The 18,549-nt window shown below is 39.5% G+C and overlaps 1 protein-coding gene across 5 annotated transcripts in view; it reads left to right on the forward strand.

Moving 5' to 3' along the window:
- OPHN1 (oligophrenin 1) overlaps positions 1-18,549 on the forward strand; it is a 314,749-nt gene that overhangs the window by 278,033 nt on the left and 18,167 nt on the right. For all 5 annotated transcript variants that reach the window (XM_081043828.1, XM_081043829.1, XM_081043826.1 and 2 more), the window contains exons 20-21: positions 9,225-9,372; positions 16,106-16,411. In XM_081043828.1, the coding sequence (XP_080899954.1) occupies positions 9,225-9,372; positions 16,106-16,411 (454 nt within the window). The remainder of the gene's footprint in view (positions 1-9,224; positions 9,373-16,105; positions 16,412-18,549) is intronic.

Raw genomic sequence — 18,549 nt, forward strand, 5'->3', positions numbered from 1 at the left:
TGTGTGTGTGTGTGTGTGTGTAAGGAAGGGGGGAGACAGAGAGAAAGAAAATATAGAATCAGATTTTTGAGAATTTAAAAAGATCTCCAAGATCATATAGTCCATTTCTTCCATTGGGCAGTGATTTTCTCACATCATATACTTTTGCCTTTGCTATTCTCCTTTGAATGATCTGAGTGTCAAGTCTGAGTATCAGAGTCTATATAATGCAGAAAGATTAGGGCCGGGTGAGTATACTTTGATGGCCAGACTTGAAGCAAATCAAGGTTCCTCTGTCCAGGGATTCCGAAACCAGGAATCACTGGGCATGCATTGAGCCTGGGGGTCTTTTTCTTTGCTCTGAGATTTTGGGAATGATGGCTGGGTCACTGCTGCTCTTTAGGACTTAGACTTCTTAAAATAACCTTGAAATGCCCAGGCCACCTCTGTAGGCTTTCCAAATATCCCTGTAGGTGATGATATTATGTAAAGAATGGAAAAATAGCTCAGACAGTGGCCCTGAGATTGAATCCCAGCTCCATCCTTTTCTAGGTGGGTGGTCTTTAGCCAACCAGTCTACCACCCTGAGCCTTTCACCTCTCACTTAGCAAATGGGGCTCACCAAATTTTAATCCTCCCCATGCCCTATTCTACTACCCATTTACTGTACTGACAGATTATTTTAGTGATGGTGTTCTTTCATAATCCTTTTATCTTGGTATCTGTTGTGTCAAAGGGGCTTTTCTTAGAAGTCTTGGACCATTGTTAATTTATGGTTGTTAAATGATACAGAAATTCTTCACTTCCCTGGTCTAAAAGGAAAACTCCACTTGAAATCTGCCATGCCATTCCTAGTAGAAAACACATAATCCATGCCAAATGGATGGAGGTGTCCTTAGCAGGGTCTGCCTTTATTCCTTCTTTCCCTCAGCATTCTGTCCTTAAGGCAACTGCCCAAGGGAATGGATCAACACACAGAGCATAGATTAGAGGCCTATTAGACATAATCAGTGGGCATATAAAACTGTTTCCTTTAGGAGCTACTGAGTTTTAAGGGGATAGCATACCAGATTGGGGATTAGAATTCTTGGGTTGTCGTCTCAGTTCTAGCACCTACTGGCTTTGGAGCCTTGGATAAATCACTTCCCCTCCCTGGGCATCAGTTCTACCAAAGTATAAGGTATGGGTAGAGTAGATAGGGTTCTAGAATGCTATATCTAGAAGGGCCTTAAAGACTGTTGCAGAGACCAAAGACAAACCTGGTGACAGCCTCTTAAAAAAAAAAGTTGGCTCTTGGTAACAACAGACATGACATTTTCAAAGTTCTGTGCATACTCTAAGAAAACTTGGTGACACACTTGATGTCCAAAATGGTCTCTGCCAAATGCTAAGAGCTCCTTATTTTTGACTTCATCACCGCTTTTGTTTCTAATGAAGTTCAGAGTGTAGTTTTTGCTAATAGAACCAGACCCCAGAACGCGCAGCCCAGCCTCAGCCAGAGCATAAATGGGGACTCAGTGGAAATCTGGGATTCATCAGGACCATGTCTTATAGCTTTAATTTATAGACAGGCAAGATGCTTTTTGTACAATGTGATATCTGCAGCCCCGAAGCAGCATCTGGGGAGAAGCTGGGGAGTTGCTTGGCTCTGCCAGAATTTCCAAGAGTGAGACTAAGTGTGGATAGCATGGCTTTTGGCGACTGAGCAATGATTGTCTTCTGTTAAATCTCTTCTCCTTTTCACACCTGAAGACCTGGCAGAGAAGAAACCGGAAGGGAGTTAATATATGTGACTCAGCTCAGGTGAGCAGTTCAGGACCCTCCTCCCAGTGAAGGTGATACTTCTCCGCTGTGCCTCCAAGCTCAGCAAATGTGATCATCCCACTTCAGTCCTCAGGAGCCTTCAGAGAAAGGACTCCCAGGAGTTGGACTCCTGAGGCAGAGTGCAGTCGTTTTCCTCTGTATTGTGTCCTCTTAGACCAGGACTTGAGAATTCACCTCAGCTAACATTCACTCAGTGCCAACCACGTGCCCAGAAAGCAAATAGCACTGCTCTGCCTGACTCCTCTGTATACCCTCTGGGATTTTTCTGAAAGTCACCATCAAAGACCACAAACCCCTAAGTGTTCTTCATCCATCTGCAAAAACCCAAATCAGTCTGTCTTCTTTCTGGAGATTTGAAGGTTGGGAAAATGAGTTTTGCCTGATACTGTTTTCATCCAAGGAATTATTTTAAACCTCAAATGTTTCTTTCTCTGTTATACAGTGGAAAGAGTGTTAACCTTGAAGTTAGACCTATCTGAGTTTATATCATCGCCCTGCCACTTCCTATCAGGACAATGCACACTCCTTATTCCCGTCTCTAATCTTCGTAGTGACTTGCCGTAGTCTATCCATGAGTTAAGAATTCCTTCTTGGCTTTTCAGCTGTAAAAGATCCACTCCAATGTCCAGAGGAAGCCAAATGAGGGTTTACACCCTGTTAAGTTTTAATGATATTTTCTGCAACTTTTCATTTATTTTTCCAATTATTTTCTCCTCTTTTAATCCTATGAAAAAGGTAGATCCAGGGCGTTATCCTGTGGTGAAATTCAGGGAATGTGCTGGTTGATCAGCCATGTCCTTTAGTCTCAAACTCTCTTTGGAAGTTCAGAGAAAGGAATTTGTGAACAATCGGGAAATGAGTCAATGTATGTAAAGCACTTAGAACTGTGACTGACACATAATAAACTCTCATTGGGAAGGAGCTCGCTATTAAAAACAGCTCTGACCCATGACTTGAACTTGGAAAAAGCTTGTTCCACCAAAGCTGTGTTTTCAGTCAATCTTCAGCAGCTGGTACCACCATTTATGCCATCCCCTTCACTGCCATCTCTTCCACTTTACAATGATTGCGTGAAATGTAGATGAGCTACTTTTGTATCTTATCCCATGTGGCATTTGACCCCATCCTTCCCTATAAGAAAGTCCCACACACGATGAGTCTCCCATTCCTGTAGGATTTGTTTCTTTTATCTTCGAAGGGTGTATTGCTACTAATTTCTCAGAAAATGTTTAGAATAACTCTTTTCACGAATACTCAAGAAGTCAATAGGGAATTAAATAGAAAAGGCTGAGTCTCTTTTCTTGGGTCTTTCTTAACTCCCTTTTCATCTCTAAAAGTTTTGCCTCATTAAAATCGGGCTGTCAAAAGTCAGTCCAGAGATCATGGGCCTATCATCTCTCCTTTCTCCTCTCTTAAGAGAAACTATAGAGTTTGCCCCAGGTTTTCCTTCCCAAACCCACTAGTTGTATCTGTAATTTGTAGTCCTGTTTTCACAGAACTAATGATATTCATTAATTTAATAAATACTTACAAAACTTTTATTGCACACAAGGCAAAGTTCTAGGTACTGGGGATAACACCTATAAACAAAACAGAGACCCTTGTTTCATGGATCCTATATTCTACTGGAGAGAAACAGATGATAAACAATTATATATATTTGTCAGGTGATGATAACTGCTTTGAAGAAAAATAAAACAAGGTAAGGGATTGTTATCGTATAGAAGAAGGTGTTAATGATATTTAGGCAGACAACTGAATAAAGCCATGGTAGATATCTTGGGGAACAGCAGCAGGTCCAGGAATAGTGAACAGGGAGTGCAGAATCCCTCAGGCAAAAGTGTGCTTGGCATGTTGAACAGAAAATAGGCCAAAGTGGATAGGGTTGAATGAGCAAGGAGGGTCATCTACTTAATTTTTCTCAAAGGGATACCAGTAACACATAGGTTAAAGCTCATCATTTAAAAGAGATGTGAAGTGACGCCTTTGGAGGGCCCACAGAATAGAGAGGTAAGTGGATTCTTCCTATAATAGAAATTGCCAATATTTCCACATTAAAGCTTGGCTCCAAGGTGTACATCTGTAGGCCAACTTTAGGGAGGATGTTGCAGTCCATATTGACTCTAGGGTTATCCAGGCTATGTTTTTATTTTACTGAGGACATTCAACAGGAATTGTCCTCTCTCTTTTTCTAAACTTTACTCATTTAGAGAGAGAGTGAGTGGTTTTAAGCCTACTGAACATCTTCTCTGAGCCCTGATTGCCAGATCTGGTCTCAAAAGGCTCCCAACCAATGTTTCAGTCTACTTGGAGGAGGCAGGACCTGTAGATAGCGCCCTTTCTAAATGGAATTGGCAGCTCTCATTACAAACGTTAGCAGTTAGTGAGCCCACATCCATCTTGGGGCCTGGGTAGCTCCTTGAAAAAGAGCAGGCTCTAAAAAAAGTTTTGTCAATGAGAAGTGAAAAATTTGTGTAAGTAGAAGAAAATCATTTAATCCAGAAGAGACCTTGAAGAGCCATCAAGTATGAACTCTACAATCCCTGATTTGCATAACACAGCCACTTCACCCCTTATTGCTCCAATATTAACCTCCTTCCCTCCCTCATTTCCTCCGCCCTCTTCTTTCATCTCCCCTCTCCCTCTAAGGAAACATGGGTTTAAGTCTTTGTTAGGGTTGCTAATAGAATAGTTACCATTTATTGAGCATTTAATATGTTATAGACTGGGCTCTTTACATATATTTTCTCATTCAGTCATCACAACCTTATGAAATAGATAGTATCATTATCCTCATTTTGCAACTGAGGAAAAGAATGAATGAAAAAAGGTGAAGATAGTCTATGTGAATTATGGGATCCATTCAAAGAAACAAGCTATGCATTATTGGAGTCCCAGAAGTCCCATAAGGAGAAGAATGCGAGAAAACTTACTTAAAGAAATAATGGCTCAGAACTTTTCACATTTGGGGAGAGATTTGTAAAGCTAACAAATTCCTTCAAAATTTCAATCCTGAATAATCTCTAAGACACATTATAATGAAACAGTCTAAAATTAAAGACGGAAAATTTTAAAGGCAGCAAGAGAGAAAAAAAATGCATATATAAAGGAACCTTTTATACGGCTATCAGAATATTTCTCAGAAGTATTGAGAAATACTTCTCAATAGGAAAGAGTTGAATGATATAGGCAAAGTGCTATAAGAAAAATACTGCCAACCAACAACAACTCACCCAGCAAATCATTCAGAAATGAAGGAGAGAGACTTGACCACACAAACAAAAGCTGAGGGGGTTCATCAACACTAGACCTCCCTTATAATAGTGAAAGGAGTTCTTCAAGCTGAAATAAAAGGACACTAATAAGTAATATGAAAATGTAAGAAAATGCTGAGTGTGCCAAAACATGTATATACATTTTAAGAGATGTTATCTAAAATGTATATATATGTTTTTGGCACCCTCTGTATAAAACCTATTGTTAAAGGTAAGCATTGTCAAATTCAGAATACTCTAATACTGTAATATGGTGCTGTGTTAATCATGTGGCTAATATAAACGTTAAAGGGCAAAAGTAATATTTTTGCTCCAATAATTTGTTAATGGACACACAATATAAAAAGGTATATTATGACAACAAAAACATAAAATATTGTGGGAGGTGTAAAATGGTAGATGTTTTGTATGTGATTAAAGATAATTTGTTATCAGCTTTAAATATACTATTGTATCTATATTTTTGTTTATGTAAGCCTCATAGATTTATAATGACTAATAGTGAGGAGATTGAATCAATAATCAGAAATCTCCCAACAAAGAAAAACCCAGGACCAGATGGTTTCATCATTAAATTCTACCAAACATTAAAAGAAAAATTAATACCAAAACAACAACAACAAAATTCTATAGGCCAATATATCTGTTGAATGTAGATGGAAATTTTCTCAAGAAAATACTAGCACACCAAATTCATCAGCAAAGTAAAAGAATCATACACCATGATCAAGTGGGATTTGACCCTGGGATGCAAGAGTGGTTCAACATATGCAAATCAATAAATGTCATACACCACCTTAATAGAATTAAAAATAAAAATCATATGATCATCTCACTAGATGCAGAAAATGCACTTTCCAAAATTCAACATCCTTTTGTGATAAAAAATAAATCTAATACTAAGTATTGAAGAGATATATGACAAGCCCACAGCTAACATCATACTCAATGGTCAAAGGTGGACAACTTTCTCACTAAGATCAGGAACAATAGAAGAGTGCTCAGTCTCACCACTCCAATTCAACATAGTATTGAATTCCTAGCCAGAGTAATTAGACAAGAAAAAGAAATAAAATACATCAAAATTGGAAAGGACTATATGTAAATTATTTCTGGTAATTTTTTTTTTATACATATATATCTTTATTATAAATATTTTAAATATACAGAGAAGTAGAGACAAAAATTATCACCCATATATTCCCATTAGATTTAACACTTTCCATATATGCATATGGATCTGTGTGTTTATATTTTCTTAAAATGTCTGTAAAACATTTTTATTATTATTTTTTTATTTTATTTTATTTTATTTTTTTTAATTAATTAATTTATTTATTAGTTTCAGGTGTACAAAACAAGGTAATACTTAGACGTTCATCATTTATATCCCTCATACTGTGAACCCCCCTCCCCCCATCCACTATCCCTCCGACCTCACACTGAACCATCACATTATATATATAAAATTATAGTTGGCATTCATTAATGTTTAGCTTCTGGTGTACAATGCCATGATCAGGTATCCACAGTATCCCTGAGGTGGTCTCCCAAATAGAACGCATGTCCATCGGATACCCAACAAAATCTTTACAACATTTTTTTATTGAATGCAAGACATTGTTAATTTTACCTTCTTGGATATTGGCCATTTTTGTATTCTGATAAGTAATATTCTTGAGCTTTTTTCTGGGATTCAGTTAAGTTACTAGAAAACAGCTCGATGCTTTCAATTATTTATTTATTTGTTTGTTTGTTTATTTATTTATTGGGGTGACAATTGTTAATGAAATAACATAATTTCAGGTGTACAATTCTGTATTACATCATCTATAAATCCCATTGTGTGTTCACCACCCAGAGTCAGTTCTCCTTCCATCACCATATATTTGATCCCCCTTACCCTCATCTCCCTCCCCCCACCCCCCTTACCCTCTGGTAACCACTAAACTATTGACAAGTATTTTTTTAAAGTCTTTGTTAGGCAGAAAAAAAGTAATGTCTAGTCTAGGGTTATTTTTTCTTTACTAATGAAGCAAAGCTTGTCTGTGTATTCTACCCAGTGTCCTATGAATTATTTTATTTTCCACTGTGACTAGTGAGAACAGGAACTCTTCCAGAGACTCTGTGGTCTTAGGTAATTGTTCCCTCTAATTCTATCATGTTCTTGACTCACACATATGTGTTGATCAGAATTCCTCTTTAAGACTTTAGCTGAGCTCTCTGTGCAGCTCTCTTCTCTTTGGTACTCTACCCTGAAAACTCTTACTTTGCCCTCCCCATACTTGCAACTCAGTATCTTCAACTTAGGGAGACTGCGGGGCTCCCCCTGACTTCTCCCTATATTATGTCCTGCAGAATCTCTCCAGGCTGTAAGCTGGGGCAGTCATGGGAGCTCATCTCATTTGTTTTTCCAGTCTCTTGTGGATCACTATCCTTCATTGCCAGATTTCAAATGCTTTGAAAACCAGTGCTACATGTAATTTTTATAGTTTTTTTTTTTTTATTGTTTCAGGTTGAAGGTGTTTATCTTAGCTGGAAATGGAAATAGCTATTATGGTATTTTCAGGTGACACTTTGGCCTTTCATATAAGAATTTTAAATGTGTTTATCTTTTGGCCCAGCAATTCCAGTCACTCTTCTAGTTCCTAGAGATGGAGCAGTGAACATGATGATGTACTTCCATATAGCATACAAATGAGTGGGGAGACAGACAACAACGACAAAATAAATAAGTACCATACACTATGTTATGAAGTGATAAGGAATGCTAAGAAGAACAAAACTGAAACAGGAAATGGGGGTAGGAAGCCCTGGGTAGAGGGAAGCATGTCAAAGTTTCAGATACATTCACCTGGAAGGACTCATTGCAAGGAGTATATTTGATCATAAACGTTGTGGAACCGAGAGAGCAAGCTATATGGATATTTGGAGGCAGAGCACTCCAAGTAGATGAAACACTCAGTGCAAAGGCCCTGATGTGTTTGGTGAGTTACAGGGGATATTTGTAACAACTACTACAGTGCCTAAGCAAATGTTCACAAAATTTATAATACAATACCAATTTATAATATGGTCACTAATGGTGGTGGAACCAGAAATATGACCTAAAACTCTATGGCCCCGAAGCTCTTCTGCTTGCTACTATGTCGTATTATCTCCTATGCCATGAGCCATTGAGACATGTGCTGCCTTGTGATTGTTCTTGCGTTGTTCTCTATCATTGTCCAGCTTTTACACAGGCTTGCCTTGTGTCCCCAATCATGTAAGTCCTGTGACTATTCAGCCTATTTTGACTCTTGTCTGATAGAATGTTGGGCTCTGACATTTCTCTTTGCACTAATCATGAGGGTTGATTTCATTATTGTAGTGGACAAGGGTCCCCTTCCTCTCTGACCACTAATACGTGTCCTCCCAAAGTGTATGCACTCTGGCCAAAAGGTCGTTCTCTCCAGGGACAGGAAGATCATCAAGGACTTGTGAGAGCGTACATAAAAATTCGAATCACAGCTGCTGTCTCATTAATCCAGCACTTTTCACATCTTCCAAGGCACTTTGTTTTTACCACTCCCTTTTTAAAATAATATCCATGGTATGAAATTTTAAAATATCAAAATGATATAGGGATGAAAAATAAGTTTACCTTCATCCTTTCCTTAGCTACTCATTAGTCCTGTCGTAAGGTAAACAACGTAACCAGTTTCTTTGGTATCCTTCCAGAAATACCCCAACCATACAGTGTACCTTGACTACCCTTTTCACTTGATTCTTACCACACCCTGTGAGGCAGGTGGTCCTCTCTCCGTGTTATAGATGAGGAAGCTAAGGCTCAGAGATGGGAGGTAACTTACCTGAAATTTCCCAGGCAGTAAGTGGAAAATCCAGTACTGATATTGCAGTTTTTGTCTGTATTCTTTTCTCCACCTTGAGAAGTGTCAGGTCCTGTGCCTCAAACATGGTAGGAGGTTTCTAAATACTTGCTGGCAGCTAGAGTAATTACGAAAATTCTCCCAATTCCTTTAGTCATGTTAGAATCACTATGGCAGACTGTAGATGTAATGTGTTGGGTATCGAATCACAGTTAGCATTAGGGAGGCAGAAACTTGATCTTTCTAATTGTTTCCTGGAAATATTCTCCCTTTACAGATCTATTCAGGTCCACCTGAGGAAAGTGCGGCACCCCCAGTGCCTCCACCTCGAGTGACAGCAAGGAGGCACAAACCAATCACAATTTCAAAGCGCTTGCTGCGGGAAAGGACAGTTTTCTATACTTCTTCCGTGGATGAAAGTGAAGGTCAGTACTGATGTTTACCTTTTAGCTTCTTAATGGTGATTAGACATGAAGAGGGCAGAAGAGGAGGTGTGGCTGGTTTTCTCCATGTAAAGGTAGACTTTTTTTAGTGCTGGGCCAGGCAAAGCAAGATTTTTAAATTTTGAGCCCAAAGAGTAAGTAAATCTTTTAGCAGTGGATAGGACAGTGATAAACCTGTAATGCCAGCTACCGTGGAGAATCTAGGATATTCTTAGATTTGTACCTCAATATATTGAAATGGGTGAGCAATGTGCTTTCTGAATGTTCTGCAATTTTAAATTCAAATCCAGTTAACATGGTGGAGTGATGTCAGCAAGATGGCTGAATAATAATTTCCAGAGCATGTCCCCTCACAGTAACATCAATTTGAAAAACCATCCATGCATAAAAATACCTTCATGAAAGCTATGGTAGCCAGCTGAGACATTACACCACCTGGGTAGAACACAGAAATAATAAAAGGTGCATTGCAGGTAGTAGGAAGAGCGTTTTCATATTACCCATGCCGCCCCTCCCCCAAGCTCACAGTGAAGTTCTGAGAGGAGGAGAGTGAAGTGAGCACCCAACTTCACCTTGTACCCAAGCACCAGGCCTACCCCAGTGAACCTCATCGCCAACCAATTCCTCATTGACCCAGGCTCCAGGCCTGCCTCTGCAGACCCAGACTCTTGGCTCAACACAGTGCCAAGTTAGGCCTGTGACCCCAGGTTCCCGGCCACCCACCATAGCCCTAATCTCCAGGATGCAGACCCAGCCTCCAGGCTATGCCCCTGTGGACCCATCCTCAAGGTCTATCCCAGTGCCAGGCCAGCCCCCTGACCCCAAGCTCACCACAGCAGATCCAGGCTGCAGGCTTTACCCCTGCTGACCCAGGCATTGAACGAGCTTACCCAAAGACTCCTGCAGCAAGCCTGCCTGTGGAGCCTGCCAACTGGCCCCCACCCAGAATCTCTGGTTGTGCTGACTGGTAAAGGGCTTTCCTTGCCAAAGCCAGTCTGTAAAGACTAGAATATGTGCCTATTTCTTCAAAAAGGCAATCACCAACACAAGACCTCAAGGATCAGGATAATTAGAAAAATATGACACCACCAAAGGTGAGAGAAAACTTGTTCAGACAAACAAATGCTGAGGGAGTTTATCACCATTAGACGTGTTTTACAAGAAACGCTGAAAGAGGTTATTCAAGTTGAAACAAATAGACACTAACTAACAACATGAAAACCCATGAAACTATAAAACTCATTGGTAAAGATAAATAAATATATAATCCAATTTAGAATATCTTAATACTGTAATGGTGTGTGAATCACTTTTAACTCTAGTATAAATGTTAAAATACACTTAGCATTATTCTCTCGAGATCCATCCATGTTGTCACAGACAGAAAAAGCAGAGAACCCTATGATTTCACTGATATGTGGTATATAAACCAAAAAGAACAAGACAAACAAATGAGAAACAAAAACTCATAGACACAGACAATAGCTTAGTGGTTACCAGAGGGTAAGGGGGTGGGGGGTGGGTGATGAGGGTAAAGGGGATCAAATATATGGTGATGGAAGGAGAACTGACTCTGGGTGGTGAACACACAATGGGATTTATAGACGATGTAATACAGAATTGTACACCTGAAATCTATGTAAATTTACTAACAATTGTCACCCCAATAAAATTAATTAAAAAAATACAAAAGTATTTAAAATAACTATAGCTATAATAATTTGTGAATGGATACACAATTTAAAAAGATAAATTATGATGTCAATAACAAAATGTAGGGGAAGGAAAAGTTAAAATGTTTTGTAGCTGGTTAGTTATTTTGTTATCAGCTTAAAACAGACTGCTACAACTATAAGATGTTTTAAGTGAATTTCATGATAGTCACAAATGTGATCAATACCTCTAGCAGATACACAAAAGAGAAAGAAATCAAAGTATACTATTACAAAAAAAAATTCAAATCATAATGAAAGACAGCCAGAGTGGAAGAAAGGAAATAAAAAAGAGTCAGAAACAATTAACAAAATGGCAATAGTAAGTTCTTACCAATAATTAGTTTAATTAAAAATGGATTAAATTTTTCAATCAAAAGACCTAGAGTGGATGAATGGATAAAAAATGAGATTCAACTGTATGCTATCTTCAAAAGACTCACTTTAGCTGTAAGGACACACATAGGCTAAAAGTGAAGGAATAGAAAATATGTCCATGCAAATGGTAACCAAAAGAGAACAAGAGTGGCTATGGTTATATCACACAAAATAGACTTTATGACAAAAACTGTCCCAAGAGGCAAAAAGGTAATTATGTAATGATAATTATATCATTTGTCAAAGATATAACCATTGTAAATATGTATGCACCCAATATCTGAGCATGTTAAGTATGTAAAGCAAATATTAACAGAAGTGAAGGGAGATATAGATAGCAAAAGAATAATATTATGATTCCAACTTATGTGTAGAATCTAAAAAAGTCAAACTCTTAGAAGCAGAGAGTAAAATGGTGATTGCCAGGGACTTCAGGGAGGGGAATGAGGAGGTGTTGATCAGAAGGTACAAAAGTTCAGTTATGCAGGATGAATAAGTTCTGGAGAGTAAGGTATAGCATTGTGACTATGGTTAATAATACTGCATCGTGTGCTTGAGGTTTGCAAAAAGAGTATGTCTCAAATGTCCTTACTACATAAACAAATCGGTAACGTGAGGTGATGGATATGTGAATTAATTTGATTGTGGTAATCATTTCACAATATATCCATATATCAAAACATCACATTGTATACCTTAAACATATACAATTTTATCTGTCAATTACATCTCAATATATCTGGGGAGAAAATCAGCTCATGTGGGTTGAATAACTGCAATCTGTCAGGTTCAGTGCTAGGTGCTAAGTAGAACTAAGACACAGTCTCCACCCTTAAGGAGTGTATACGCTAAATGGAGAGATAGGTGTGTGAACAAAGAAACGCCATTCAGTGGAATAATTGCTTAGTATGGGGGCTGCACTCATTCTAAATGGGCCTCTTTCCCCAGTGCTCTACTGAGACCAGTTTTGTCAAGGTTACCAACAAGTTTCACGGGACCAAACCAAATGACCACCCCACTATTCTCATCAGACTCAGCTTCTGAGCAGCATTTGATACAGTTGATTAACTCCTTCTCAAAACCCTTTATTCACTTGGCTTTCAGGACACCAAACTTTCCTACTTCACTAGACATTCCATCTCAGTGTCTTCTGGTTTTCGTTCTCTTCCCAACTTCTACGTGTTGGAAGGTCCCAGAGTTTCTCTTTCAGTCCACTTCTCTGTGTTTCTTGTGTGTTCTCATTCAATCTCACAGCTTCAAGTATCTTTTAACTCTGAGCATGATTTCCAAATTTATATATCTAGGACGGTTATCTCCCCTCTATTTCCATCTCAAACTCACTGCTCAACCCCTCTATCCTTGGATACTGATGGGCATCTCAAATTTAAAATGTACAAAACACAACTCTTGACTCCTTATTTTTCCTCAATGTACTCTTACTCTCATCTCCCCTGTCTAAGTAATTGGCAGTACCAGTCTCCCAGTTGCTAAGGTCAAAAACTTTGCAATCGCCCTGGGTTACTCTCTCCCTCTTTCTGTACATCCAATCCATCAGCAATTTGCTGTTAACCTCTACGTGGACATTATATGCTAAACCCTACTAATTCCCACTCCTGCCTTCCTTGTTGAGCCACCATCATCTCTTACCTGGGTGGGTCCAGTAGCTTCCAAACTAGTGTCCTGACTTCCTGTCTGACTGTAAACCGTTCTCCACAGCAGCCATTCAAGACATACATTCTTTTAAAAGTGTGAATCAGATCATGCCATTCTCCCTGCTCCAAATTTTCAGTGACTTCTCTTCCTGTTTAGAAGAAAATTCCCACTTCATCCTGCCTTGTATGATCCTCTGTTGCCTCTCTGACCTCATTTCTGAGGTTCACCGTCTGTCCCCTTTGTTCTCTCTGCTCTAATCCCATTGGTTTTGCCGTTCCTTATATGGGTCAAATTTACCTAGGGCCTTTACATTGGCTGTTCTCTTGGCCCTAAACATTCTTCCCCAGAACTTTGCAAGCCTCACTCCTTCCATCAGGTCTCTTCTAAATGCCATCTCTTCCAAGAGACCCTTCCTGAGTACTCTGATAAAATAGTTTTTTCTCCTCCTCCTATCCTTTGGCACGGCCTTATTTTACTCATATTACTTGCTACTATTTGTGCACATGTTTATTATCTGTCTACCCCATTAGAATGTACGATCTACTTTATCACCGTCCCTTAGAACAATTCCTATAAATTACATGTGCTTAGTAAATACTTGTAGAATAAATGAATAGGAATATAAAGAATAATGAAGAGAAAGCTGATTACTCAGCTTAAGGGATCACCTCCTTCATAGAGGAGGTGACCTGGCATTTAGGAGAAAGTCGAAGGGAACATTGAATGCCTACTCTATTGTTCTATAATCTCATTTTTATTGGATAAATTTATTTTTTTATTCACAATATTCCCAAATATACACCAAAGAATATCATCTTTTTGCCAGCAGAAATTGTTTTCTTTCATTCTGTATCCCTGGTACCAGCATGGTACCTGGCATATCACGAGTCCTCAATAAATGTGTGTAATAAATAAATGCAGTGGGTGTTAGTAGACCTAAGGTCCAATTTCATCTTGGCCACAAGCTCGCTGAGTGACTTGGGCTAGTCAGTTTCCCATTCTGGGTTTCAGTTTGCCATTCTGTGTGATGAGGACTTCGTGCTGGGAGAGCACCAGTGCGATCACCTGGTCTACACATTCATATTTTTAACTATTTTATTTACTGAGCTAGAATTCACGTGGCATAAAATTCAGCCTTTTAAAGTGTACATCAGTGGTGTTTAGTACATTTACCAGCTTGCGCAACCATCTAATTAGGGGGTATCTTCATCACCCCCAAACAACCCTTTACTTCCTAGTACCCCACTTTCCTAGCCCCTGGTGGTCGCTAATCTACTTTCTGTCTCTATGGATTTGCCTATTCTGGACACTCATATAAATGGAATCATACACTATGTGGTCTTTTTGTGGCTGGCTTCTTATCATAGTGATTTCAAGGTTCATCCATGATGTAGCATGTATAAGGATTTCATTCTTTTCTATGGACGAATAATATTGTGTTATATAGATATATTTCATTTAGTTTATCCATTTATCAGTTGACAGACACTTGAATCATTTTCACTTTTTTGGCTGTAATGCTGCTATGAACGTTTGTGCACAGATTTTTGTGTGGAGGTATGTTTTCAATGACTTAGATAAGGATATGTGTAAAATGGGACTAAAATGTCCCTTTCCCCCCTTTTCCACCTTTTGCAATTCTTCAAGGCCCAGCTCAAATGGTACCTATTTTACAAGAGCTTACACAGCCCCTCCAGACAGAGTTAGCATTCTCCTCCTCATAGCGCTTGCTTTCATGATTCTACTTGGATTATAACAGTTGATCATTTCTGCTGCTGGACTAGCGTGCCACCTCTCAAAACTCCTGCCCACCACTCACCCGACATAGAAGAGAGGCCCCCAGTGGCTCCTTGCCTATTTGTGAGGCCTCCCTCTGTGACCTGCATTCACTCCCAGTTCTCTGCAGTTTCTGAAGCTGTTCTGTGTGTTTTCCTTTGGAAACAGATAGCAGGTTAGGAAAAGGGGATGATACTGAACTCTTATTATTAACTGACAGGAGCAATGAATGCTCTCTTCAGAAAGAACATGGACTCTGGAAACAGACTCCGAGCTTTGAAAACGGGTTCTGCCCCACTAGTTTTGTAGCATTCAGCCTCAGTGCCTTAGCTTCCTTATCTGTAAAATGGGCCTAAGAGTTCACTACTTTATACAGTAGTTTTGAAGAGTACATGAGATAATCCAGGTAAAGCATTTAGAACAGGGCGTGGAACATAGAAAGTACTCAAATAATGGTACGTTTTATCCTTATCACTGTCATTATTATTATCATGACCATTTTATCATTATTATTCCACATATCCTGGAACCTGGAAATGGTTACCCCAACAGAAGGGCCTACTTCCAGCATCTCCATTGGTGCTATAATCCCATCCTGTTTCTCCTAGCCAGGCAAAGATCCTTTCCCAAGTGGAAGGTGGTGGCCTCTCTGCCACTTGTAACATCTTTATGAGACCATACTGAGGTGGTAATGATACCATTATGACCGACTTGTAGGGCAACTAACCCATTGCCTCCCTAAAGGAGAGCAGGGATGGAAATTCCTAGGGTCTCTCCAGCAGAAGAGGAAAGTATCCAGATAGAAACATGTAGCAGATGTTGGGCCTAAAGCATGTGGGAGAAGGAATCTCTGTCACTGCTCACTTCATTGTTTTAAGATGGTCGAAGTGCTAGAGGTTTAAAGATGGCCTCTGCCACAAGATGTGCCCTGGAAGCACATGATCTTTTGTTTATGTCTCTACTACTATTATTTGCAATCCTTTGGTAATTGTTTTTGTTTGTTCTCTAGTCTGATGGCAGTTGTGTTAGGGTTATGAAAAGCAGGACCATATATGTTGCCTGGGACCAGAGTAGGGAAACTGTGGAGGGACTCCCCTTGGCCCTGACCCCTAAGGTGGTGGCAGCAGTGTAAATGTGAAATGATAAGGTGATAAAGGTTATCATTAATCCTCCCTCTTTGCACCAACTTTTACTAGATGAAGTCCAACATCGAACACCCAATGGTACTATTGCCAGCAGTATCGAAGCCCCCAAACTGCCTATTCAGAAGAGTGGGGAAGCTGATCCTGGGAGAAAGTCCCCAAACAGGCCTGTTTCAGATGGCAAGCTGGAGTCCTCCCTTGAGGTGGACGTAGGGAAGTTGGTGTCTCGGCTGCAGGATGCAGGGACCAAGGCCCTACCAAAGGCCACCAATGGACCTGTGCCTGGCTCTGGACCCAGCAAGGTCCCCTCTTTCTACGTAAAGAGACCAGCTCCTCGGCCCCTGGTTCACCACAAGGAGGGTAAGTGCTTGCTTGGGGATCCTATGGGAACCAGAACTGAACCCAACTACTTTGCACCTTGAGATCTTTCTGTAGTTGGAGATATTTAAGTAGAAATCGGTTCCAGTTTGCTACCACTGATGTGGGAATGGTGGACAAGAACATAGAAACCATTCACAATAATCACGAGAATGTAAGCTCCACCAGGGCAGGGATGTGGGGCCTGTTTTATTATATTTGCCACTGTACCCCAGGTGCTTAGAACAATGCCTGACTGTCACATAGTAGGCAATCATTATTCATACAGTAAATTAATAATGATATTTATTAATATTATTATTGCTACTGTTGCCATTCATTAAGTACCTGCTATGTGCCTGACACAGTACTAGCTGTTGACATACTATTTTTCATCTTTACAACTTCACTGTGAAGAATGTATTATTATTATTTTTTCTACTGGAAACCTGAAACTCCTCGTGGTAAGTGACTTGCCAAAGGCTATAATTGGCAGAGCTGTGTTCTCAGACTTACCAAGTCTGGAAGGCACCAAAGCCTATGTTATTTTCACCAAGGCAGACCTGTCACCTTACCTCTTTATCAGAAGCTTTGGAACTGCGAACTGTTGTTTTCTCATTCTCACTTTTCAGTTTAATAGAAATAGGGACAAAGGGACACAACTTCTGCGAAACTCTGGACTTCGTAAATTACAAATTCAAGGTGTTGCTGACTTCTGCAAATTTAATTGGTTATTCCATGTGGACACTCATGTAGGGAGGTTGGGCAAATCCAATGGACTTTGGGGGGGTGAGTCTATATTATTTATAATGGAACGAATATGGACTATGATAGGTATCACAAAGCCTTAGATCCGAACCTGGTTCTTCTATTTATTTATTCTCTTTACTTTTTAAAATTATTTTGTTCAGTTACAGCTGACATTAAATATTATTTTATATTAGTTTTAGGTGTACAGCACAGTGGTTAGACACTGTCTTTTACTTCCAAGCGAGATGACTTTCTGAAAATATGATTTATCTTTTATATCCTGTCCTGTTCCAAAAAGGATTTAAGGCACTTCAATATATAGAAAAGTATATAAGAACTTCACAGCAGTAAAAAAGAATATATTCCATAATCAAACATTTATTGAGTCCTTGTTGTACACCCGGCCTATTGTAGGTATTGAGAATATTAGAATGAATGAGACATACAAGGTCACTCCCTGCTTGAGGCTTAGCTAACTGTGGCCTGAAATGGTGGGGGAAAAAATCAAAAGAAAAATAATATGTCATAACATGTGAAAATCATATGAAATTCAAATGTCCATGTCCACAGACGCACACATGTCCCTTCATGTACAGGCCAAAATTACAGCCTAGAGCTGCTTGCACACTATAATAGCACAACTGAGGACTGGCAAGAGAGACCTATGGCCCGCAAAGCCCAAAATATTAACTATCTGATACTTTACAGGAGAAGTTTGCTGACCTCTGCCTTAGCCTCTAGAGTGTGGGTAAGAAAAAGTGAAGCCAAGAGGGAGAAAAAGGTAGGATAGTAGGGCGATGGCAAGAATGGTGTTAGTACACAAAAGGTTTGCTGTGAAGCCTTACACACTGGCTGGAACATTTGGCTCCAAAATTCTAGAGAAAACGAAAAGAGGAAAAAAACACGAAACAAACAAACAAACAAAAACCTCAATGGTTATATAATTCCAAGTTCTTGAGGTAACAAGCCAGTTGTTCAGGTAATGCCTAACTCTTCTGTTTTTGAGGCCAGAGCATGCTTCTAAGAAGCATTTTCTCCCATGGGTTGTTGCATATAACAACTTCAATTTGGGTTGGTGACATTGTCTCAGGGCACAATTCAGAGTAAAAGCTCTTCTGTGGGGATCCCATAAGATTTTCACTAAGTAACTGTGTGTTCTCTGGCTGGACCCACAGATGCATCTGTGTGAGTAGCCGTAAGTTATTTAACCTCTTCACACCTTGTTCCCATGTCTGTAAATGAGAGAAACAGTTCACTCCACAGAATTATTGCTAGGGTTCAAAATGAATAACAAATAAAGTACCTAACATGTAATCAATATTCAAAATATGTTATTCATTTCCTCCCCCTGCTCTTCCCCGCTGTAAGATTTGCCTCTTCTGGGAAGCAGC

This window comes from Rhinolophus hipposideros (assembly GCF_964194185.1).
Source record: "Rhinolophus hipposideros genome assembly, chromosome: X".
Lineage (NCBI taxonomy): Eukaryota > Metazoa > Chordata > Mammalia > Chiroptera > Rhinolophidae > Rhinolophus > Rhinolophus hipposideros.